Here is a 26557-nt window from a genome sequence, read left to right as displayed (position 1 = left end):
AGATTTATTGCTGATATTTAACTTTGAATCACAAACAATTTACTACGAGACTGAGGTGTAGTAGATTGATTGTTAATTGATTACGACTGCAGCATAAAATAGAGGAAACTAATTCTTTCGAGTTCTTGGATAATAATTAGTGGCGATAGCTGAATAGCGTCAACAAGTCCTTAAATTCAACATAAAAAATGAAAGAAAAATACACAAAGGCGCTAACAAAAACCGAACTCTTTGAAAAGCTAAAACTGCCTCATTTTACTCGCTTCATTCTTTTGCAACCTAACATTTTTCTACCTCATTCATTTAGTGTTGGTTTTTCCTGTGCAATGAGTCTTTGATTGCTTTGTAAAAATGCAGTTTAACCAAATATTTGATTAGTTCATTTTATGGTGATAATAAATTAAAATAGGCAAAATAATACACACTTAAATGTTGGAAATTTCCCAAGAAAATGCTTTAGAAAACTACTTTTAAAATTAATTTAGTTGCATTTCCCTGAATTTGAGCATTTACGTCGGTATGTGAGTTTACAAAAAAAAACTTTGTTGAGAGCCCGAAAAGTTGCGGAAGTCACTCTCTGGTAGTATAGTTGTATTATAGGTATATGTAAATGTCTACTTGTTTATGCATTCCGTTGCAAATTATAAAAGCTCCATACACGCATAAGCCTACTCGGCAACGGCGACTACTTTCTCACAAAGAAAAAAATCATATAAAATAAGGTATGTTTTCAGATACACGCCCAGTGTTAAAATACCTGTTGTAAAAACGGAACATTCAGCAACATTCCTACAGTTCAAACTTACGGCACTTAAAGCACTTCGCTAACATTAGGATGACGCCGATATTTAGCTTAAAGGGTATGGGAATGATGAAAATTGCAGTGTTTGGAGTGAAAGGTTCTCGAGAACCCATTGTATTTGGTAGTCACGAACGCAACCATTGGGTTACCTCGCCGCCGTGATATTAGTCAAGTGGACCCTAATGTTTCTGACAACGGTGAACACTATATGCAACTTCAAAGAGTCGGAGAGTCAATTATACTTTTCTTAAAAAATATTAATAGGCTCAGCCATCTCAACATTCTACAGTAAATATAACGATCTCTCTGATATTTATCAATTAAATAATAATTAGCTCAAATAACAACCTCGTTTTGACCAATACCTCAACCTAGCTACCTGAAAGGTGAATACAAAGAAAAAGAGATTGTAAATGGTATCATCAAGAAGATGTAATATGCCACGTGGCACGTAAAACCATCAGCCACAAAAAATGTACCCACTTATTTCCTACAATTTTACATATTTTTTGTAGTTTTTTTTTAAAGTACGTCAGGTTACTGCTCTGGATACTAAAATTCGATGCCCTATTAACGAGGTGAAACCGAAGATGTGGTATAAAATTAGACCAAAAGTTCTCTCCCTACGCCCAATACTAAATAGGTAGGTAGGTAAGATGGCAAGAGTACCCCAGGTACACTTCAAGTAGCACTTACGTGCCGTTTTGATACCATAATGTGAAAGGATTAAGAGAAAAACCGTCTACAGCCATCCAGTGCTGTAGATGTAGTGGAGGAGAGAAAAGGGATCTAGGCTGGAGAATTTCTTCAAGTCATCCCCAAAGGGCACGCTAAGGAATCTCAAGCGCCCAGCCGCCAGAGCCGGACATTTGCAGAGAAAGTGTTTCTCTGCAGGATCCCCACAGCTTCTGCAATAGCGGTTGTACGGAATTCCAAGCTTCTCCGCATGAGTACCGATCACCCAGTGACCAGTGAACACCGCAATGAGTTTGGAAATTGAATGGCGGGGGATTCCCATTACCCTAAGCATTCTGTTTCTATCGTATTGACACCATAGTGTTTTCGAAATAGCACACGATGAGACAGACCTCCATCAGTCTTGCGCTTTTTTTAGAAAGAAATTGTGTAGTTTCCCTTTAACGACGGCAAAGGGGACACCGATGTTTGAGAAGGAGACAGCTGGAACCGGTTCTGCCAACCCCTTCCTGGCAAGGTCATCAGCAATTTCATTTCCCTCTATATTCCTGTGCCCAGGTACCCAGATAAGGGAAACGTTCGAGACGTTTGAGTTCCTCCTTACAAGAGTTCACCAGAAGGTAGCTGCAATACGGCGACGACAGGGCCTTGTCGCAACTTGACTATCGGAAAAAATATTAATGTATCCCTCCCAGCAGCGATCCCGAAGCATTTTGCATGCCTGCAGGATCGCGAAGAACTTTGCTTGAAAAACGCAGCTTGTTTTCGGCAGTTTAAAGGAGACCAAGATGCTGGCTGATTTAGAGTAAACCCCGCTCCCACTCCAGATTCCATTTTGGAGTTTGTCTCCAAAGAACAATCTCCTTCAACCTAATAGCACTCTGAGTAGCAATGGATTTAACCTGCAGATCCACAGGAAGTAAGTGCTGAATAACGTTGAGCGCAGCAGTGAGACATGTTCTACAAACACCACACATGCAGTTCTCTGCACTCTCTTTAGTTTTGTGGTGCTGTAGCCCTTCTGAAGAGCTACCCAAACTAGGCAACCGTATGTCAGAATTGGCAGAACCTCTAAGTTGTACATCCAAAGTGCGACACGTGGCTTGAGACCCCATTTTTTGCCGAAAATGCCCTATACTAACTAAAATAATTTATAAACACTATGTACAAGACAAATTTATTACAACAGCCTTGTAAGCGCTGCCTACGTTGGCGTACCATTAATTGTTGCCACCGAGTTCATCTAACAGTAATCACAGAAAACAAACTATTTTGACAGGGCCGGTCCAAGTGGAGAGAGGCGTTAAGTAAATTGGTTTGAATGACCATGTGAAGAGGTGGTTGCTATTGCCTGGCCTTTTTCATATTCTCATATTTCAGTGATTTTTTTGTTTGCTCTTTTTTGAAAACAAAATAAAACAAAGAATTTAGATGAAAATTATTAAATGTTGTATTTTTTTAGAGAGAGTAAGATTTGGCAATTATGAATGTAAAATAGTGTCGGACAGAGGTTTTCTTTGACAGCGGTTACTGATGTCGATGCAGTGGCTTTTTTTTCCTCCTACTCCACTTTTTTTACAGCCTATTATTTCCCATTGTCAAATCCTTTTCGCTAACACACCTCTATTTTTAATATTATTTTTAAGCTTTTAGAATAAAACTCATGCACTGTAAAATAACTTATGGCAGTGTGTTTGATTAATGCATAAGTAATATAACACGTCGCGAATTTTGAATTTCAAGGCTACAATTAATTCGATTGGCTCCCTATAGACTCTATCTTTGACATTTGTTTTTTTCCCCCTCGTTCACTCCTCTCGGGAGCAAAGGGCCTCGACAAGACTCAGTCTTGCGTTGGTTTCGTTAATCTGTTTTGCCTGCCGCTACCAGTCCTAAGTAGTGGGAATGCCCCTGCTTAGAGTGACATCTGTGTTTCACATTTTTCTGACAGAAGCATCGAACAGATAGTTGAGGACTTCGCTAAATTTCGTGTGTATGCGCTATTACTGCGATCGCCCGCTTCCTCTAGCGGTGTTGAATCACCTGATTAAGGGCTGAATTCATGAAATTAGGCGATTGAGAACTTTGATTTGTAATAAATTAATTTTTTAATTGGCTGTCTGACATGTGGCGCAGTTCTATTGAAACCACTTTCCAGTGATATTCATATTATTAATAAAATACCAAAATTGAGTTATTAACATATTTCGATTACGTAATCCATTAACCGTAACCGCATTTCCAGCTGAATTTTGGCAAACCAAATGGCCCGATCATGTCTCCGTACATTTTACCGTGTCAAGCACCTCGGCGTTTGTCGTCAAGTATTGTTGTTAGCACATTATCTGTCGAGCCAGTCACCTCAATTTCATCGACCAAATTCTTGAGAAAGGTCTCAGAAAGTTGATTATATTGACCGAATTTTCCGAAATTTTACTGTTACAGATCCACCACTTTCATAGTTAATTTTTATTATAAAAAGTAATTCGAAAGTGACTCCTAGTGACGTCAGTAGTAAATGATTCCCAGACGGTAACTTTTTTATGTCATCTTTGGGATTTTTCAAGTAGACAGATGTGCATTTTTATTCGATGGAACAAGGTAGTGAAACTTATAATGGAAATGGTCGATCTTTAAGAACAACACACCACAAGATTCGTGATTTTTTTATGGAAATATTATCCGAATAAGTCAACAATTCGAAGGTTGGTGAAAAAATTTCAAGAAATAGTTCTATCGAGGATAGAAGAAGGACTGGTAGACCTGATTGGGGTTTTTTGAAAAGTAAAGTCTGTGTATGTAAATACGCCAATAAAGATTCCAAAGCTGAAACACAACATTCGGATCAAGATTGCTGAACTCAATGAGCGAGTGAGTGCTCGAAAATTTTAATTCTCGTATGACAGCCTGTTGACGTGATTATGGATAACATTTAAATTATGTAATTTTTCACATATAATTTCGAAAAGCCGTACTTTGAATAAAAATAATTTAATTAGTTAATGCAATTTTCAAGTGAAATTGAATTCAAATGCCAAAGCTTCTTCTGTATTTATGTCAAATAGTCGAATGTCAAAACTGTCATACCAAACTTTGCCGCTATTGTAAAACAAATTTCTGGTTGAAAAATCTTGTATTATATCGAAAATATAATATAATATGACCGTACCTCTTAAAAATATTAATAAAATAGCATATCATGCATATGTACGTATGTATGTATGCAGAGGATGTTTCTCTTTTTGTTGCATGAAAACTATCGATATCGATAAATATGGTTTGACAGCTGAGAAAGGCAGACTGTGTTGACATTTCTGGTCAGTAAGGTTTGACACATCTGACAAATTTCGAAGCATTTTTAAGCAAATAAAGTAAGAGGCATGCCCGAAGAATAAGAAAACACACTCAAGGTTTTGCAGATTACAGCCAACGTCTGGAGAGACAAGCAAGGCAACGTAATGGTATTTTTAATATATAGAAATATTACTTGAAAGAAGTGTTTAACTGTAATGTCCACATACCGCTGAAAACAGAATAGAACCACCCTCTCACCAAGACACCGTACACGCAATTAGTTAGCTTAAAAACTATTTATAAGAGCTGTGGCAACGATGCATTAAATGCGGAACCGCTAAAAATACGTTGGATCTGAACTCAACAAACGTATATCAACAGGCATTGCAAATATGGTTACAAGAAGAAGTGCCTACGGAGTGGGAGGAAAGTGTAATTGTAGCATCACATAAAAAGGCGATAAAGCCAAATGTGGAAACTACAGAAGCGTCTCTCTGCTGAATACATGCCACAAAATATTTTCAAATATTCTATACAATAAGCTAAATGAAAACGCTAAACGAATTATCGGCGACTATCAATGCGGCTTCACAGCAGAGTGTTCAACAATTGACCAATGCTTTTCACTGTTCCAAATATTTGAAAAATGCCATGAACACAAAATTATGCTATGCTGTCTCTTTATAGATTTTTAACAAACATTTGACAAACTCAATCGAAAACATATTGAAAATCTCCTGAAGATGTTAGGTAAACTGGTATGTCTGATAAGAATAACTTTAACAAACACTTGGACAGACAAAAGCGAGAATTCAAGATAATGTCACCAATCGTTTTGAAATGATCTCAGGTGTAGAACAAGGAGATGCGCTCTAATCCCTACTTTTCAATCTAGTTCTACACGCTGTTATAACGGATATGGATCCAGGAGCCGCAATTGTTTGCAAATCTACACAAATTTGCGATGATGACATCACAATTATAACCAGAAACAAGAATACATGCGCTTAGAATTATCTGTTAGAATGGTAGGACTTGCCGTCAACGAAGAAAACACCAAATATATGGAAGGTGCCACACGCAACGCCACACGTATCTTACAAATCGGCAGGCATAGCTTTGAAAAAAATATTCTCGCTAAATTCATAGTACATAGGCGGTATCATGGGTCCTTATTTCTTTTGAAATAAGGAAAGAGCTGCCGTCACGCTGAATGGCGAGCACTATCAAGCCATGCTGGCTGAATTTTTGTTTTTCAAAAATTAATCAGCTAAAAATCTCCGTCATTTCATTCCAACAAGATGACGCAATTTACAATGCAGCGCACTTAACAATCGATTTAAGCTACCATTGGCGTCATACGGCCAAATTTATTGGAAAAAGTAGTCAAAAATTGGACTGATCGGATGGATCATGTAACTCGGAGCTGCGGCGAGCATATGTCGGATATCAAAGTCCAAAAATAACTGCCATGAAATTATCAACCAGATTATAATAAAAAAAAAATCATTCCAACAATATTTCTGTTTCGATTATCATTTTAAGTTCTCAAGCTCTTAAAAAAACACTCGATACATAGCTGCGGATATGAAGAAATGTAGTCAGCAAAACACCTTGTCACTGATTATCTTCTTATCTGTCTTTAAACTCTATATTTTATATCTACTTACGTCTAACTACGTGTCTAATCATCTTTAATAGCAATTAAGAGCTCATTCAACATTGCTTACAAATCACTTTCATTCATAAAAGTATGTTTGTGTACGAGTATTCCGCAATCTACGAGTATCATTCATTTCTAGAGTAACTTATTATACTGACCTTTTGTATGAGAGCGAGTAGGATGTATATGATGAGTGCGGCAACTGAGTCGCTATGCCGCATTTTCCGGCGGAAGTGTTTTGTAAACATTCTGTACATTCTTTTATTCTATTATTTTAGAATTTTCACTTGGTACGTTCTGCTGAAGTCTATGCGTTTGTAACTGGAGACTATCAAGTCGCTTATTCGATGATAAAATTTATTGTTTGAGCATTCGTTAATATGAGAAATTATCTGAATTTTACGCTTTCGTTATTTTCGTTGCACTTTCACTCATAGTTACAAATTTTTTTTTATTATTACCATTTTTTTTTTTCAAATTCACTTTTTCGTCATTGCACACATTTTTTTCCAACGATCTTTCTTATCAACAACACTGCTTTACTAGGTGTGTGTATGTATGTATGTGTGTATTATATAGTTATAATGGTTTTTATTGTCGTTCTTTTTATTGTTATTGTGATTTTCACACATTCACATGCAACTTATTTTTTTACATTTATTTCAGTATGTCTGTATGTAATGCGTGTATTTCCTACACTTTTGCTATGCTCCTTCGTAATTTGTTTCTTATTTATTTTATTTTGATTTTATTATTATTTGTTGAATACTTAGTATTGTTGTTCTATGAATTACAATTTCTTTGCATATTTATTTGTATGTATTCGTGTACTTATGTGTGTTTGTGCGAAGCATGCAATATTGTATTCGTTTTTATCGTTGCTAATTTTTATTTAACTCAGTCGCTCGTTGTTGCCGTGGCCAGCGCTGCCAATTTAGTTGTCGTAGTTGTTGTTATTGTATTGCTGATTGTATTATGTTCTCGCTGCCACAGCTGATTATAAATCCATTCGTTTAGCAGCTCGTTCATATAAACACTGCTGCATATACATTCACAAGTTAATACATACACATGGGTACACATACACACAAATTCATATGTTTATTAGCAACTATCGAGTTAAAAAGAAATAAATCTCCGTTTTATTGTTGTGGACTTTTTATTATTAAAGTAGCCGAAAAATTGAATGAAAGATCAGGGGGAAAGTGCGAGCACGCGATTGTATAGAAATTTATTTGCATTTAAATGGATTACAGTGTTGAGTTATTCAAATAATTCATAACGACTTATTTTTTTTAAACTCGATAAAAGTGTTAGGTGGATCGGTGTTGAGTAATATACTTATGTATGTGCATGTGTATGTGTGCAAGAATGCATGCGGCGGTATACTAAATATTATGTAATAAAAAAAAATTTATTTGTGCTACTTTGATAAAAATTCTTAATTTGAATTTCGTTTTTATTATGATTTGGACAAATATATTGTATATTTTTTATATTGCTAGTACTGCAATTACATACATATGTACAGAGTGGTCCCCTAGCATTTGAACTATCGATTTTTCTGGTTTTGACAGCTAAAAAAACATAAACCTTTCAGAGCCATGAGTAAAGTGCTTGTGAAAATTTTAAAAATATGGTTAAACGCTCCATTTAGTCTGCAATATATCCTCCATAATTTTCGAGAACTAGTGGAGTCAACACATTTTATAAAAAATCACACAGAACTTCACTTTCTTCAATCGAAATTCGTTTTTTTGCTTACATATAAAATTAAAGTGTAAAAGTCACTCCATTTGTGAGACAACATAAGGACTCACACCAGAAGTAGAAGGAGGAGCTAGGCCAAATAACCAGCAAAGGATGTATGCGCCAATTATTATAATTATTATTAAATGATTAGTTTTATTATATAACAAGATCACCAAAACTTAAAAATTTTCGAGATATTTGGTTGTAAATATTTAGTTCAAGGATTCGATTTTTTTATCATTTTAGTTATATGCCAATTAATAAAAATCATCAATAAAATTTAAACCAAGACTACAGACAGCTAAAACTTGTTGCTTAACAAAATTTTGAATTTACGACGTTGCACTAAATATTTCCCACTTCACATCATTAAAAGTGTTATTTTTCTTAACTATACAGCAGATTATTTTAAAACTAGTACATCATCTTAGCTATCCAAAAAGATATAGGTAGGTAAAATGGTTGAAGTGCCGGTCTGGCACTCCAAAAAGGTATAATATTCTAAGAATAATGTAATTAAATAGATTCACAAGATAGCCCATCTCAATGAAAGATCAATTCCAAACACTCCCTGTTTTGTAACTGACGTAATTCATACAATCGGAAAAGGTCGAGTGAACTTTTTTTTCAGTGGGAAGACTAGGTGCCTTACTGTGTTTTTTTTTCTTTAGTCTGCTTATGCAATCCTGCCGTGGTGCCACACCTTGCCTGCTCCTTCTTTTGGTTGTGTGACTTTGCTCGGGAAGTTTACTTTGATCTCTGCTTGTGAATATGGCAACGTATGCCAATGAGGAAAACGCTGACATCCTAACGTGTTGCGCTAAATCTTCTCCATGACTTTTTCGGTCTCTTCTTATTTTGGTTACCTTCGTCTTTCAGAGTCTACTAGTGGACTTTATGGTATTTAGTAATATCCAAATAATAATTCCCTTAGGTATCCAGGACGACTTTCTCACTATCTCCGGAGAACAAATTCAGCCAACATGGGCATCAGAGTCGGAAAGGGGCAGAAATTTAGTTTAATTATAAAATGGGCTGCTCTTTGTTTGAACTAAGTTGGAAATATCAAAGACATTAATAAATATTTGTTTGAAAATCTTCCAAAATCGAATGATCAAACGAACATTTCAGGCCTCGAAGCATTTAAAAAAATGACAACAAAAAAAATGTATCAAAATGTCCAACTTTTTATTAAATTTTGCATTCGTAAAACTTCACACGTACTTCAAAATTTTTTGTTGCTGATCTGGTAGCTAAGCTAAATCGATTACGACGTCGATTGTGAATATCCATGGCAAAAAGAATTCAGAAAGTGTGACCAACATTAGACCGTTAAACGTATTATATGTCAGAAAATTTGAAAGAATAATCTGATTTGCTGTCGTCACTTGGGATGTGACAGCGGTTTGTTCACGACAAAACTGAGATAGTGTTGATGATGCACGAAAAAGATCAACACACTATATGCTTTTGTTACTTTCTTGCAGTTTGAACAACGACTGATTGGACGAGCATAAGAATACGTATGAAATGGGCGGGCAGAATTCTGTTGCCGAATACCCGGTGATATGGCAGCCGTAGTTACTATCACAATTTTGTCTCGGATGGCCAAACCTTGTATTCCATCATCTGCGGCGAATATCGTCGTTGACTGTTAAGACGAACAAAACGCAATTGTAAACTTTTAAAAATACGGAACGAGATTTGCGTTGCGCTGCAGCAAGTAGATTTGAATAGGAAAACTTAAAAAAAGTAAAAAAGAGCTATCCTCATTTAATAAGTAATCATACATATTAAAAAGGAAATGTTTCATAAAGGGCAATAATGTGCAACTTAAATACTGATCTTGAGACATGATGTATATCACCTCTTACTGTCGGTATCCTAACCTAACAATCTTATACCAGTATTCATTGTCGCGAATCCACAAGTGGAAGTAATGGTCGGCACAAGACTGTAGTGCTAATGATGAAAATAATTAAAACGGAAAATTAAATTTTATCCGATATCGATGTTTTTTAGTTTTGTGTGTTTTTCATATTTATTTCAGGCTTTTTTTGGTAAACCAAAATTATCATATTTTTAATACATAAAAACGGAATGAATCGAAAACCAATTTTTTGGAAACTGCTCATCTCTACAGACCATACTCAGTGCATGCGTCTCAATGAGGCTGCCGAAATGTCTATTAAAGGAAAGCTTATAAAAGCTTACAAATAAAGAGTTATTTTGAGAAACTTTTGAAGGCTGTTTCAATCTTTTGAGTTCAGGAAAACATATCCTACAGTATCGCACTTTTTAGACATACTTAAATTTGTAAAACCATCTTCAATCTGATGATAAAAATAAAATAAAAATAAATAATTGGCTTTTCTGTTAGGTGTTTGGCCGCGCTCCTTCTCTTATTTGTGGCATGCGTATTGAGAGTCTTCCACAAATAAAGGGACTTGTACCGCCTTCGAACGGTAAATGGTTTTTTATGAGGAGTAGAGAGTCACTCGGAGGTTTGGCATTGCCTGTCAAGGGGTATAAAATTTGGTAATGCTGCCGATGTTATACACAACAAGACTACTTGTTTTCTCTTTTTCTTCGTTGAGGCCTTAGATTTTCTATAATCATTTCATATTACTCAACTGCCATTTACCTCTGTATCCATCCTCCAAAGAGCACACGGCAAACTCATTGCTCTACAAACTAAAAGTATCAACCCCACACTTGTCACACAAACCTATAAAACCACAAAAAATAAAGTGCACTACCACCGCCACTGCACAGAAGCTTCAATGTTTCATCTTCCTTGGAAATCCACAAAACCACTGCCGCATGACAACTGCCAGCCACTAACCACTAACCATGAGGCAGCGCAAAGTAATGCAATGCTGCTACACAACCGCATAATGCAAATGCAATTCAATTAAAGCCCATTAAACGTCCAACAACAACAATTGCAACACAAACGAAGGCAACAACAATTATAAGAACACCAGCAACCATCAACCGGCAACAAGCAACTAGCAAATACGTCACAACGAAGAAGAAACAGACTATAAGCGACATGATCAACGACAACAAGCAGACACACAGCAGATGATGAGCTCGCCAGCGGTGCTGCAGTGCCGATAGATGTTCAAATGAATGAATGAATGAGTGATTGCCGAGCGTTGAGCTGAGAACGGCAACCGCAAAGCGCTGCCACATACTCTGCATTACACACTCACACACACACACACACACATATATATATATATATATTGTATTTAGATACATGCTCATACTCGTAGTAGAAGTCAGTGCCAATAAATGATGCAACCACAAACGACAGCATGCAGCAGCAGCCACCGCAAAGTGCAAGTTTGTGGCTGCAATAAATCCGGTATTGCCGACGCTGCTACCTATCGCCTCAGTTGTGTGTCGCTGTGGTTGTTGGTGCCACAACTGCTTAAGTGCGACGCGTATCAATTTGCATAATTCCAGTGCGCCAAAGCATGCATTGAGATGGCATCGATTTTCTTGATGCCAATCAACACCATCCGCCTTCTTGTGCCTGTTCGGCTGCCGGGGCTTGCACACTTGCTGCTGCCACTTGCTGCTTATGAGGCATTTTATATACAAGTATGTAAATATTTTACGCATCAACGCCCTACGCTCCACCCTCATTAGACAAAGTGTTAATTGCTGATCAGCATGCACTTCCCCATTGCCGCATCTTGTTAATTAATTAACTTTGCAAATTCTTTGACTCATTTCTCGCCTAACTTCTTCTGCTTGCACTGAGTGAATATGAGAAAATACGATTGATTTTTTTTGTATTCTACTACTATTTTTACACTTCCCTTTTTATGCGAATTATATTACTCCTGCATTTTGTTGTTCGCATCATTGACTTTCTGCCAGCAGCGGCGTTAGCGGCTCAGTTGCAGTGACCGGAAATTACGCTGCGCGCGCCATATTCACTTCAATTTTACGAGCTCTTATTGTTGTTGCCACTACTTTATGGCACTACGTATGCAGCATAAAGCATCGCACTGGCTGCCCGGCTGGATGACTGGCTGACTGTTGATGTTGCTAAGCCTGTAGGCGAGTCGACTAGCCAGACGCAGATTGCCCGCGGGAATTGATCTTTAGTGTCAACACAAACATGCACACAAATGTCATCCGTTTTTTTTTTTTTAAGTACATATGTAGATGAGTGTGTGCAAATGTATGTGCTCATGTGGTTATGTATGTAAATACAAATGTAACTCTCATCAGTTCTGTGCACTAATTCTACTGGTGTTATTTGTATTGTTGTTGTTGTTGCTTTCGTAAGCTCCCATTTGTGGGAGTTTTTCAGTAAGCATTTCAATTTATTTCTTCTCGAGTTTTATTGCATTTTTTATGAGTTTTTAATTTTTCATGGTTGATAATTTCTTTTAAATATTCACACATAAAAGATGTGAGAATTTTTTAAGGTCATGTCCGACATGCCGCAAAAGGATCCATTTAGCAAAATCCACATAGCAAAAGAAGAAGTAAATTAAATGTCAAGGAATTCGAGTGAAAAATAATCGCATACTTCTTTTAAGAAATAATTTTATAGTGTTGCTCAGGGTGGCGCAAAATTAGTCATCCTATGCGGTGGTCACCGTAGCCGAATGGATTGGTGCATGACTACCATTCACGAGTGCCTGGGTTCGAATCTTCGCGCATGAACATCAAATAATAGAAAAAAATATTTCGAATAGCGTTCGCCCCTCCACAGGCAATGGCAAACCTGTGAATGTAAATGCCATGAAAAATTCTCACCACAAAAAACTATTGTATTTGCCGTTCGGACTCGACTTTAAACTATAGGTCTATCCATTTGTAAAAAACATCAAGACGCATGCCACAAACAGGAGAAGGAGCTCGACCAAACAACTAACAGAAGTGATGGAAACATTAATTTGACCTTTACACGCTTCATTACTTGTCTGTTGGTATACAGCAGCTGTCTAAATCACAAGTGTCAAATAGGATTGCCGTACGACGCCGTTCTCTTTCGATAGGGTGATTAATTCCACATCACCTTGTTTTTGACGCTTCTGCTCGCGTTGCCATGCAAACTTTCATGCCACCGTACCAAAGCCATTTTGTCCTTTTACGAAAACATAATAGATGTTGTAGAACTGGTCGAGTAACACACAAAATCACGTTTCAAATTTTTAGTATAGCCCAAAAATCCGTATTTATTGTTGCAAAAAAAAATGTCTGATACTTGGTGTATTAAAAAATTGATAGCTCCGCTTCCGATTTTAGATTTTGAGACGTTTTTATAAAGAGGAAGGCTTGAGCTTTCGAAGCATATAAACATATTCAGAGTTTTTTTAATTTCGCGTAACACTCTAGAAAACTTTACTTTCACAGAAACTTTGAAAGAAAACTAGTAATAATTAATTTTAAAATTTGAAAAAATTAAAAAAAAATCAAACTGTCTATTTTTTTTTTAAGTTGTAGCACGGTGCCATCTTCGAGGACACAATAGTTCACATTAAATTATCTACAATGGGGAAACAGTTCGAGTCTGTATCTTAAGTCTGACGTCGCGCCTCTCCGATGGGCGCAATCTTGTATTCTATCATTCTTGGTGAAAAGCTACTGCATAACGCTTATTGTCGGTAGTCGTAATCCGTTTGCCCATTGTTTTTGTTGTAGATGTTTAAAATCCTTGTTAAGAGCAATAAAGTCATCGTCGTCAATCTCATTTAACTATAGGTCCATTAAATATGATGCCACGACGGAGTGCGTCCAGAGGAAGAGGAGTGTTAGATGAGTAGGCTTAAGGGAACACGTGAATAGGTGGTTAGGTGGTGCGGACTACCTTCACATGCCGGGCAAATATTAAGTATAGTATAAAAATCTTAAACTTAGCAGAAAAATAATAAATAAATATAAAGATATAAAAGTTCCGCAAAACTTTCATCGCAATTCTACGTTTTTTTTTATTAGATTGTGTAGAAAGATGTTTGGTATGCAATTTGTGGTCCAATGAATTTTAAGAGTGATGTTTGAGCTACCTAAACTTGTATCTTACTATTTCAAAATTCAATGGATTATAAAACTGCGTACTAGAATTTTTTCTAAAACTTGATGTTCAACATTTTTAAATTTTTATGAAAATTTGTTGATATATTGTTGTTGTATATTTTATGTATGCCCAAAATAACTTTCATTCACAGTGAAACCTCTCTTGGGCGGACACTCACTAAAAAGAGGGTAACTTCCTCCGATGCATAAGATTTGGTTGAAATGTCCGCTCAAGGGAGTTGTCCGGCTAATAGAGTTGCCCGTTACGACAGGTTACACTGTATAGGGTTTTGAAGGGAAATGAAATTTATTTTCATAAAAAAGTTATTAAAATTAAATAAGAAACATATAAATTGTCAAAACTTGTCAATAAGTTTCTGTGTTATTTAATGCGGTGTAGCAGATAAACAGAATCGACATGAAAATACGATTTTCTTTTAGAAAAATATCAATAGTTATGATACAATCAAGACCGTCTAATATAAATTAATCATATAAGCGCGGCATTCTAGGTATTAAGATTTATTTAGATCGCAATAGGTTAGGTTAGGTTGAAGCGGTTGTCCATTGTAGGACACACTCAGGCTCATGGCTCATTGTGATGCCGCGTGGGGAACTAGCACCTATCCCTCCTGAAACCAATGTGTGCTATTTAAAAATTTCGCAAGGTCCTTAATTTCAACAGAGCCGAGGTCTTTTAACTCGTTGAAGAAATGTCCGCCCAAAATGGCCAGTCTACGTCTGGATAGAGCAGGACAGTGACACAGAAGGTGCGGGATCGTCTCTTCCTCTTCCTCGTCTAGACAACTTCTACAGAAGTCATGTGTTTGCACACCCATTCTCTGGGCGTGCCTACCGATTAGGTAATGCCCCGTAATGACTGAAATCAGTGTATTAAGACTATGCTTATCTCTTCTTAGTAGAAGTTCTGTGCGTTTAGCATTGAGAGTCGGCCACATCTGTCGGACTATTTTGCAAGTGGCTTCGTTACGCCATCTTTCGTTCGCTACTCTTATAATTTCCTCGCGGATACGTAGTCTACATGTTTGCAAGGGTATACCTATATCGTTGTCTATGTACTCATCAGTCAATTTGGTGCCGATTTTCGCTAGTAGTGGCCAGGAACCCATGCTATCATTAGGTGAAATTACTCAGCCATCTCGTTAAGAGATGCGCGGCATTTCATGGCTACCTTGGAGGTTATCGACTGTTTTGTGAGGGATTTAACGCCGCCTGGCTATCAATGAAAATATAGATATCATCTCCGGGTATCGCACCAGTGTCACGGCTTTCATTATTGCCATCAGTTCAGCGTGAAAGACACTAAAGTAGTCGCGGAGCCGAAAACTGAAAGAGATCTCCAGATGTTCCAAATATATACACCTCCGCCCACCCTGCAATCGAGCTTTGAGCCATCTGTGTATACATGAATGGACTCGCCCTTTCTTACCACGTCCCGTTCCCACTCTTCCCTCGAGGGTAGGAGGGTCACGAACGTTGTAGTGGCAAGTATAGGCGGAACTGTATAGCCCACCTGTCTGGGAAGCCGCAACGTGCCATCCAGGATTTTGCCGTGGCCGTAGTCTGTGTTTGACCACTTACTTAAAGTGCTCAGCCTTATTGTTGCACTGCGCGCAATGTACTTAGCCTGCAGGTCTATCGGAAGGAAGTTTAATATCACATATAGTGCTTTCGATGATGTGGTTGACATTGCACCGGTTATAAGAACGGATGCAAGTCTTTGGACCCTGTCAACTTTTTTAATGTTCACGCCCTTCTCCAGGGCATTCCACCATATTGCAATACCGTAGTAGAGAATTGGTCTAATTACTGCTGTGTACAACCAGTGTATCATTCTGGGTTTCAAACCCCATTTTTCCCCAATGTGCCTTCCGCAGGAGTATAGCGCCGTCGTAGCTTTGCGTACTCTATCTGCGACTGTGGGCTCCCAATTTAGCTTCCTATCTAGTACAAGTCCTAGATATTTAGCATTTTCTGTTACCGTGAGGGGTTTTCCTCCTAAAAGTATTTGTTGAAGAGCAGGTATTTTATGTTTTCTGCTGAACAGTATCACTTCCGTTTTTTCCGGATTTACTTCTAGTCCTCGACTTTTGCACCATGTGATAGTCTGTTGAGAGCTCTTTGTTGAAGATCACACATAGTTGGAAGGTGTTTGGCAGAGATTGCTATTACAATATCGTCAGCATATGACATTATCTTGCCCCACATATTTTTCCAGTTCCTGAAGAAGATTATTGACGGTCAGGTTCCACAGAAGTGGGGAAATTACCCAACCCTGAGGTGTACCCCTAAGTGTCTGAATTTGGTATCCCCGCAAAACTAATACGGCTATGTAAGATGACGTTGCTCAACACCAGCAGCGCCGTCAGAATTGGGAAGGACCTCTCCGAGCCGTTTGATACCAAACGAGGTTTCAGACAGGGTGACTCGCTGTCGTGTGACTTCTTTAACCTGATGTTGGAGAGCATCGTACGAGCCGCAGAACTTAATCGCTCAGGCACAATTTTTTATAAGAGCGTACAATTGCTGGCGTATGCCGATGATATTGACATCATCGGCCTTATCAACCGCGCTGTTAGTTCTGCCTTCTCCAAACTGGATAAAGAGGCAAAGCGAATGGGTTTGGTGGTGAACGAGGACAAAACGATGTACCTCCTGTCTTCAAACAAACAATCGGCGTATCGGCACCCACGTCACTGTTGACAGTTATAATTTTGAGGTTGTAAAAGACTTCGTGTATTTAGGAGCCAGCATTAACACCGATAACAATGTCAGCCTTGAAATCCAACGTAGAATCTCTCTTGCCAACAAGTGCTACTTTGGACTAAGTAGGCAATTGAGCAGTAAAGTCCTCTCTCGACGAACAAAACTAACACTCTACAAGACTCTCATCATGCCCGTCCTAACGTATGGCGCAGAAGCTTGGACGATGACAACATCCGATGAAGCGACGCTTGGAGTGTTCGAGAGAAAGATTCTGCGTAAGATTTTTGGACCTTTGCACGTTGGCAACGGCGAATATCGTAGACGATGGAACGATGAGCTGTATGAGCTTTACGACGACATAGACATAGCGCAGCGAATAAAGATCCAGCGGCTTCGTTGGCTGGGTCATGTCGTCCGAATGGATACAAACGCTCCGGCTTTGAAAGTATTCGATGCGGTACCAGCTGGTGGTAGCAGAGGAAGAGGGCGGCCTCCTCTGCGTTGGAAAGATCAGGTGGAGAAGGACTTAGCTTCACTTGGTGTGTCCAACTGGCGCCGGTTAGCACGAGAAAGAAACGACTGGCGCGCTTTGTTAATCTCGGCCAAAATCGCGTAAGCGGTTATCACGCCAATTAAGAAGAAGAAGAAGAGGTGTACCCTTGATCGGAAATATCTTAATGGATGTTTCACCAAAATCTGCGCGTATCGCAATATATCCAGAAGAAGTCTGTACAAGGATTCATAAAATTTTGTTTGAAATCAAATTGATTTGCCATTATTGCTGAGAGCCTGTACCCAAATTATTGAAACGAATTTTTGGCCTTTGCCGAATTTGAACCGACTATTTAAAAACCAGGTTTTCCTTTCTAACAAAAAATAATTTAATTTAGACGGCCCTAATGTGTGAAGGCGAAACCATGGAAGTGCATCGCTAATGATTTGAGCAGCTTTTAGATATCCTGGAAAGTATCTGCTTTATTCATTCAATTCAGCGAAGTCAAATCCGGACATGTACGTGAATGTACTTGATGATGTATGCGTACTAGTCGAATTTACTGGGAACCACTATGAAAACTACTGCACGACAACGTACCAATTCACACTGCGCGCGCTACTAAGGAAGCCATTTTATCCAGAATGATACCAGTTTTGGAGTGGCTAGCAATAAGGCTGCATCTAAGCCCAATAAAAAACTTGTGGGGTTTAATTTCGGCTAAAGTTTATTAAATGGTCGGCAGTACAAGGCGATTACGAAGATAAAGAAGGATTTTTCATTTAAGACTTTCAACGCGAAAAGCACTTGTGGACACCACATAAAAATATTAAAAACCAAATTTAAATATTTAATTTCCTAATAATTAGAACATATCGTTATGCAAAAATTGTTGTTTACTAAGAGTTTTTATTGTATATTTTTATTTTTAATTGAATACATTGAAATTCACTTGCTTTGTTTTTCTCTTTTGTTTATTTCCATTACTAATATTACACCAAGTTATAACAATTTATTGTAAATTGTTTTAGTGACCTCCAAATTTTTATATTTCATATTTTATTTTGTCAGCTCAAGACCAGATTAACAATAAAACGAAACCACAAATTAAATTATAACTTTTAATTATTTCTTTTATTTATTGGCAATATTTCGATCTCAATCAGCAGTCATTCTCAAGTACTCTTGGCGCAATAATTTTGTTTTTTGCTTTAATTTTTAATCCGGAATTAAACTCACAAAGCAAAAATACGAGAACTAAATTTTAAAATATCTTGTAGCGGATTTATTTCAAATGAAGTTGGTGCACAAGCTCAAGGCCGAAATTTAACTAAACCACATATTTTGTTGCCCGCTATTTCGGCATCAGACTAAAGTCATGCTCTGAATCTTACGGCTATGCTTAGTCGACAAAGCAAAGTAGTATTTTTATTTTATATTAGTTTGGGGATAAAGAAATCCATTATTTTCTCAGCAGATGACTGTAGTGATCGATATCTCGTAAAGTATAGATCAAGCAATTTAAAGTTTATGTTCGTTGTCAAGATGATATTTCACGCTAAAAATTGTTTCGCTTTTTTTTTGTGAGTTACAGGGTGTTAATAATGGAAGTTAACAAAGAAAAAATTTAGTACATTTTACATTTTTTTTATAAAGGCGAAAATGCAAGCATGTCAGTAGTCGTAGGATCGCTGAGAAAACAGTTTGAAACCACTTGCGTAAAAATTTTACGCAAAAACAATGGATTTCTTTTCCCCAAATTAATTACATGTATGTATATGTAGGTGCCTCTGCCGAGGCGCGACTGCTTTTAGTTATTTAGGCCCCCCAGTCGGTGTTTCATGCACGGAGACTCGAGCCTATGCACCTCCGAATGATAGTCACTCACCAAGCCATTCGGCTACGGTGTCTCTTAGTATTTGCTAAAGAAATTTGAAGGAATAGTTTCTTATTACTCGCTTAGCATGATTCGCAAAATAACTGTTCTGGGAGCATTTCCACATTTATCGTTAGTGAGATAACAGAGTTTTTTTTGTGTATTCCTCGTTATTGACGTGAAACGGAGATTTTTGTTCACTCGTTCATTTCCCGATTAATTATTAAAATTGAATTTTTTTGATTAATCGCACTCCCAAAACATCCAATGCAAAAGGGAATACACAAAAGTCTTAGTAAGAGCGCAATAAGGGGTAATCGTATGCCCGCAGGGTAGAACACGAACAGTGATTTCAAGTTCTACTAGAATACGGCTTTGCTTGCCAGTTTGCAGCAGTTATCTACCGTTAGCTCCTCCTCCTTCCTCCTATTACAATCGCATTGGGCATGACGCATTTATGGGTATCCTCTGTTTATCTAAGAAAGTACTACTGAGACGACTTCAGTCTATGATAACCTAATTTACGATATAAAAACTGGATGAAAAATTTGACTATACAGAATATTTCTCGCCTAATCAATTTTATAAGCATTTTTAATTTCATTTATTTAAAAAAAAAATTGTTTGATTGCTTTCCAGCGCATTTCTTTTCAATCAATAAAGAAGATTTTTAATATTTGCTGCCGTTTTGTTTTCAATTTTCTTATTGTTTGCTTTTATCAAGCTTATCATGCATTTGACTGCTCGTAAACAGTGCTGAAGTAAGCTAGTAAACACATGCATATTATGTTTACTTATGTGCATGTGTATGTTTGTACTTTCGCTTGCACTAACACAATATTAAGTTAAAAAAATGCTATTCATTCTTTTCCTGTCTCAAATATTTTAATTCGTTTTTTTTCTTTCTCGAATAACTGGGAATGCAAAGCTTTTGTTGTAAATATTCACATATGCGAGTATGTACACACATACGAGTATATACATACATGATTTTGCGAGAAACTATATTCTTATTATTATTGGTCCATAAAGCACTTCTACCTGTGCTGCGGAGTACTGTGGTCGCGAGCCTGAAATTAGTGCGAGCTTTAATATTTTTGAAAAAAAAAAATTATTTTGTATTTTAGTGTACGAACTCCACCTTTTGTTTTCTGATACTCCATTTAGTATATAAAAAATAAATTAATGAGCTTAGGTTGGGCTGAGAAAAATAATAAGTACTTCGGGGCGGCTTTGTTTTGGATATTTAAAATTTTATTCAAATTTTCAATTTTATATTTATCAACCGCTCCTGTTTTTGCGTTAAAGTTTGTTCTCTTTCTATAAATCCTGTTTAATCAAACTTAGCAAACTTTGTGTAAAACTAGCAGTAAACAATATTAAAGAAACCAACTTCACTAGCGCAAATCCACACAGACATATGTATGTATGTATGTATATGAATTCAAATGCAAGTATTTAAATCAAATGCACGCACACAGCAGTAGCGCGCAAACACCAACACTACGGAATTGCTCACAATCACTTGTCGCAAATCACTTTACCTCTGCCGCGCCCTCATAGGCACACAGTTTTTCTTGTTTCTGTTTATTTGTGTCTCCATCAAATATTTGCCAACTTCTGCCAAGCACCGGCACCTATTCAATGTTGTGACATTTTCATTCAACACACAGCCAACACTGCATACAATATCCAGTTAATTTGTATATTTTTTGTTGTTGTTTCACTTTATACTCGTCTTCAACGCACAATTTCCATTTCCATTTCAATTCACTAGTCACTGTTCGCACTTTTTATTATTCAATTTATTTTCTTCTTCCTTCACTTTGTTGTACGCATGCAACAAATGAGGAACTAGCACTTGTTGCCGCAGGCAAATGCCACACTTATATATATCGTTACCGAAATATGTATGCAAGCGTACGCATAATTTGTATGTTTGTCAGAGTACACGTGTGTTTAATTGTGTGCGTGAGTGCACTGTACACTGTGCGTCACTGTTTCTGCTATGTTGCTACCGTCACGCAATTAACCGCAAAACACCAAAAACTAAACCGTCTCCGTTTACAGCTCGAAGGCAAATAATACCCGTCCCACAGTGATAAAACATAGCCACCAGCATCTTGTCCAGTTGGAACAGAAACGCGCCAATTGGCTGCGGCTCGTGGTGCTGGTGGCGGTGATGGTGGTGGTGACTCGACTGCAACATACAACCTACAACATCGAACTTGGTTTGAGTGCAACTTTTAAGAGAGCGCTCGCTAAAGAGCAAACAAGGGCGGGATGTTGCAGCCGAAGCTTGGCAATTTATTTAGACGTTGCATTTTCATTTAGTTTGTAAAATTGTGCCTAAAAAATACGAACCCACATATATTTTTTTATGTGGTAAATATAAAGATATCCCAAACATCGTAGGCTGCGTAAATTTTCAGGTAATAGAACTGATTAAATCAGCGAATACTTTGATCGATCAGCTACATCCAAACGATTTCTCTTTATTTTTCGATTTCCCTTCACGCTAAGTTCTCACGTCCATATATTTAACTTTGCCAACGGTGTGCTATTGGGCGGAGCAATCCATTAATGCGCATGCGTCGCCGTTTGGCGCTTTTTCTACTGAAATGTGTTAGTAGGACTTTCCCTTTTGATAAGTTGTTAGGCTGGCATGCATTTTTAAAGATTTTGGCAATATTAGAAAAACAATTGCTCTTGTAAGAGAATGTTGTGTATAACAGTGGTTTGACAAGGGAGAATGGCAAACTGTTTTCACATTTCTGTTTAGTATTTTTGTTTCCAGAAATTAATCAGCTAAGCATCGACGGTATTTTATTTCAACAATTTCCACGATTTATTACAATATTCAAACCATCATTGATGTCATACAACCAGATTTATTGGAAAAAGTAGTGAAAAATTGGTCTAATAGGCTCTATCATATTCCAAAAATATTTATTTACTTATTTATTTGTATGTTAGAGTAATAATTTTAAATTTTAAAAGACCGCCGTAGCCGAATGGGTTGGTGCGTGACTACCATTCGGAATTCACAGAGAGAACGTTGGTTCGAATCTCGGTGAAACACCAAAATTAAGAAAAACATTTTTCTAATAGCGGTCGCCCCTCGGCAGGCAATGGCAAATCTCCGAGTGTATTTCTGCCATGAAAAAGCTCCTCAGAAAAACATCTGCTGTTCGGAGTCGGCTTGAAACTGTAGATCCCTTCATTTGTGGAACAGCATCAAGACGCACGCCACAAATTGTAGAAGGAGCTCGGCCAAAGACCCGAAAAAAGGATTTACGCGCCAATTATATATATAAACAAGGTATTTAAAAATGGATAGGATGATTAATTTTACGCCACCTTGTAGTTACTCAAGTTTTTTGAAGAAAGTAGAATTTTAATAAGATAAGGATTAAATTCTTGTGCATTGAGTTTTTAGCGTCAAGAATTAGCCCATGCCATCCTACCCATGCTACTACCATGAAATGCGAAAAGAGCAGCTTTCCTTTACACCGCATTTAAAACATTGACCTCCAATTTATCGAGTAAACTATTTTTATATTTCTTATACTATTTGTTTTATATGCAATAATATGATCGGGGGCAATAATAAAATTAAAAGTTTATTCATATTTTGGCAGCAATTGGAAAATGTATTTTTTACATCACAGTAAAACTGCCTTAACCCAAAACCACAATATTGTTTCCAAAGTTTCAAGCGTATTTTTTAATTTTAATTTTATAACTATATGAAAGTAGCTTAGCTTAAGTAGCTTAGCATAAGCTGTTCCCGAGAAAAGCTATATGAAGGTATCAGCTTGCATGTGAGGTGCAGGTAGCATTCCATTATCTACCACTTTTCACCATAAGACCCAATACCAATTCCTTTAACTGTAATAAGTTTTATTATCTTAGCTTTAGTAGTTCCGAAGTAAATTTAAAACATTTTACAATATCGATGGCGAGCATTGAGCGAAGTGAGTGCACTACTACGGATTAAGAGATACGAGTAGTATTCCACGTGCTCTTAGGAGAATGTCCAAAAAACAGACTTTCCGAATAAAAACTGGCAATGAAAAACATGCAAGGTGAAAGTAGACATCCATTTCGTTTTTTAATAACTTTTTTTCTTAATAAAAAAAATTTAATTTGAGTGAAAGAAATCTCTATTTCCACCTTTACGCACTCCATGCTTGTCTGTTTGTATTCTGCAGCTGTATGTATATTTTACAAGTGTCAGATATGAGTGACGTACTACGTCATTTGCAAAAAGTACAAATTTTCAGAATCGGTAATTAATTTTGTTGGCAAACACCAATTTTGAATGGCTCGCTGGAAGTCTTCGATCGGTAGCCATTAAGCCAAAAATGGGCCTCATCGCTGAATGCCATAGGTTAACTTCAGCACGCATAGAACACTTTTCACAGAGCGTCGATTTTCGTAATATAATCGTATGATTTGTAAACGTTGTTGTGACGTAAGTCTTTCCACGATGAAATGTCAATGAATGCCTCTAAAAAGGCTGGATCTTACTCGATGGCATTAATTTGTTGCTTGAAAATTATTAGTGTAGGTTAAGCTTTCCAATTGAGGTTGTCGAGGCATCGAACTTAATTTCAATTTAATTGAAAAGAAAAGTATGTATACATAGATGCATGATCCCAAAGTTACGCCCTTCATTCCCTCCGACAGTTCCCTCCCAACTGATCAATCTTTCAAATACTAGCTGTGTTCCAATGATCAATGATCGGCATACGGATAACCATTTTTCATGCAAATACGACAACAACGTGAGCCTGAAAGAGACCTGGTTCAATCAATGATCCGTTCTGTTCGTCATTAGCAACACAGCCTTTTATAATTGGTAACACTGGCAAGAATATGTATGTGTAAACAAGAAGTTATGTGAAGTAATTTAGAAATTATTTTATTTCGGGACTTAAATTTAATATTCAGTGATATTTTTTCCCCAAAAAAATTTTTACTTTTACCGCCAATGAGTAACATTTAAATTGATTAGTTCCTAAACTAATTGTGTATTATTTACAGGCACTTCATCTTCGCTTAGTGTTTCATCTTCAATGCTGTCATGTTGCAAACAGTTATTTTTTTTATCAAAATCAAAGTTTTATATCAGTGCTGGAAACACCCATAAAAATGGTCCGAATCGTTCCAGTGGTATAACCCAAGAAATTCCACCATATTTTTACACCTCCTATCCAATTTTTTTATAATCTTCGTAATGTTTCCAACACAGAAAGAGAGTCCGCATAATATTATGGTTATGATATCTTAATATAATATCTAGACTACCAACAAATGGCCACTGTAAGGACTATGCTAAAAAGGAAAAGAGAAATTTAATACATTACCTATTGCCCATTTCTCGACTGTCTATTGCATTATTGGAACTATTTCATGCTTAATTAAGAGCCAGAAATGCGAGACAGCTATGACTAAAGGACTTGAAATTCCAGTGTCTTCATACACTTTTTAAGAAATTTGTACAGTGGCTCAATAAAGAACTCGGACAAACCTTAGTTAAAACTTTGTATAAAAAACACTGCTAAAATAAAGGCAATTTGAAACAATATATTTCGATTTCTAAATGCTTTATTTATATAATTTAAGAAATAACAAAAACATAAGATAAGTCGTGTGCACTTCTTTTACAATATATATATATTTATATTTATGACACACATCCATACCTAAATATCTAATCGGCAGCCTAAATATAGTTTAAACCTATAATCAGTAAAGAGCATAGCTGTTAGCAACTTATGGTGTGTTACGTTCTCTTAAATCTCTCTCTCTCCTTTTCAAATTTCGCTCAGTGTACTCTTTCTTTCTTCACAGTATGAAGTCTTCGCTTCACACTCAGTAACCACCACCATGCATCTGCACCTGTACTGAAAAAACAAGTTTCATTCATAAGCGCATCAGATCGTAAGCGATTGTACCATTGAAACAGTAGCACAACAATAAAAAAACAAATGCCCGAGGGGAATTTGCGTTACGCTGATTGGTCGGATTGAAAATGATGGAGCGAACACAAAGCGCCAACAAATCGTTCGTCTAAAACAAAAAAAAAACCATAGAGACAGAAAAGGTTTTATCTGATTGTTTTTGGCTTTGTGGTTGGCTTCTCCAATAAACGCTGCTGCAGCAGCAGCTCATCGCTAAGAGTGGGCGCGCAATCCGCTAACGATGGGAGAAGCATAAATAGCCCACGGCACAACGGTGTTAACGCCACCGTTATAAAATGCTAACTTATTGCTATTGTTATTGTATTGTTTTTATGAACCTTTTAACTACGGTTTTTACTTTTGCATGTATGCAGAGATTCTCCAATGAATATTGGAAGAGTCTCCTCACTGTACTACTTCTATGCTGCCCATTTCGTGAGTGTATTTATAAGTACTTATATAAACTATTGCAAAATGGATGTAGTGACTGTGTTTAAGGAGAAAAGTGAAGGTATTACTGTTTTCGTACATAATGGGAGCAGCCGAGCTGGCTGGATAGAGAAAGAAACCTGGTTCTGTTGCTGCAAATTTAATAAACCAATAGCTTTGGTAGCTAGACCTAAGCTGCATCTAAGAAGAATTTATTAAACATGCATATGCTTGTACTATATACACTGGGAATGCGTAACCACTTTTTTTTGTATTTTGCCAAAGGTGGAGACTTTTTTTGATTCCAATCTTAAGCACAAAAAAAAATTAACGAAACTAATTTAATTTCTTAAACAAGGTTTTAAAACGAAAAAAGACTCATTAAATAAAAAAACTCATTACTATAAAATTTTATGAAAGTTGAATGGATAAAGTCGATGATGAAGTGCCTTGAGGATACTTTTCCTTCGAAAAATCTGGTTTTTCTTTCAAGTAGTTGTAGATCTTCAAGCAATTTATGTTTAGTGAACAAGGCAGACTTAAGCATTTTGACTTTTAGGCGATTTTTTTCTGTAGTTCAGATGAAATTGAAATTTGAAAAGGTCGAGCCAAGGAGCACCAGGAGATTTAGTGGCTCCTAAGGTACTCAGGCTAAAAAGCCCATTGTACGTATTTAAAACTCTGGAAAGGGTTTAGATACTCAAGGAGAGAAGGAGAAAAGTATCAGAGCAAGATATAGGAAAGAATAGAGACAGAGATAGAGATAGTTAATCCTGTGAGAATTTTCCAGATTCTTTGGCAAATCTGCAAA

General features: G+C 37.0%; 1 protein-coding gene across 1 annotated transcript in view; it reads right to left on the bottom strand.

Moving 5' to 3' along the window:
• LOC129235709 (protein serrate) overlaps positions 1-7102 on the bottom strand; it is a 128791-nt gene extending 121689 nt beyond the window's left edge. Inside the window, exon 1 of the mRNA XM_054869703.1 lies at positions 6614-7102. Coding sequence (XP_054725678.1) covers positions 6614-6712 — 99 coding nt within the window. The 5' untranslated portion in view covers positions 6713-7102. The remainder of the gene's footprint in view (positions 1-6613) is intronic.
• Positions 7103-26557: the final 19455 nt, after the last annotated feature.

This window comes from Anastrepha obliqua, chromosome 1, assembly GCF_027943255.1.
Source record: "Anastrepha obliqua isolate idAnaObli1 chromosome 1, idAnaObli1_1.0, whole genome shotgun sequence".
NCBI lineage: Eukaryota > Metazoa > Arthropoda > Insecta > Diptera > Tephritidae > Anastrepha > Anastrepha obliqua.
This window is presented reverse-complemented; position numbering and strand designations above follow the sequence as displayed.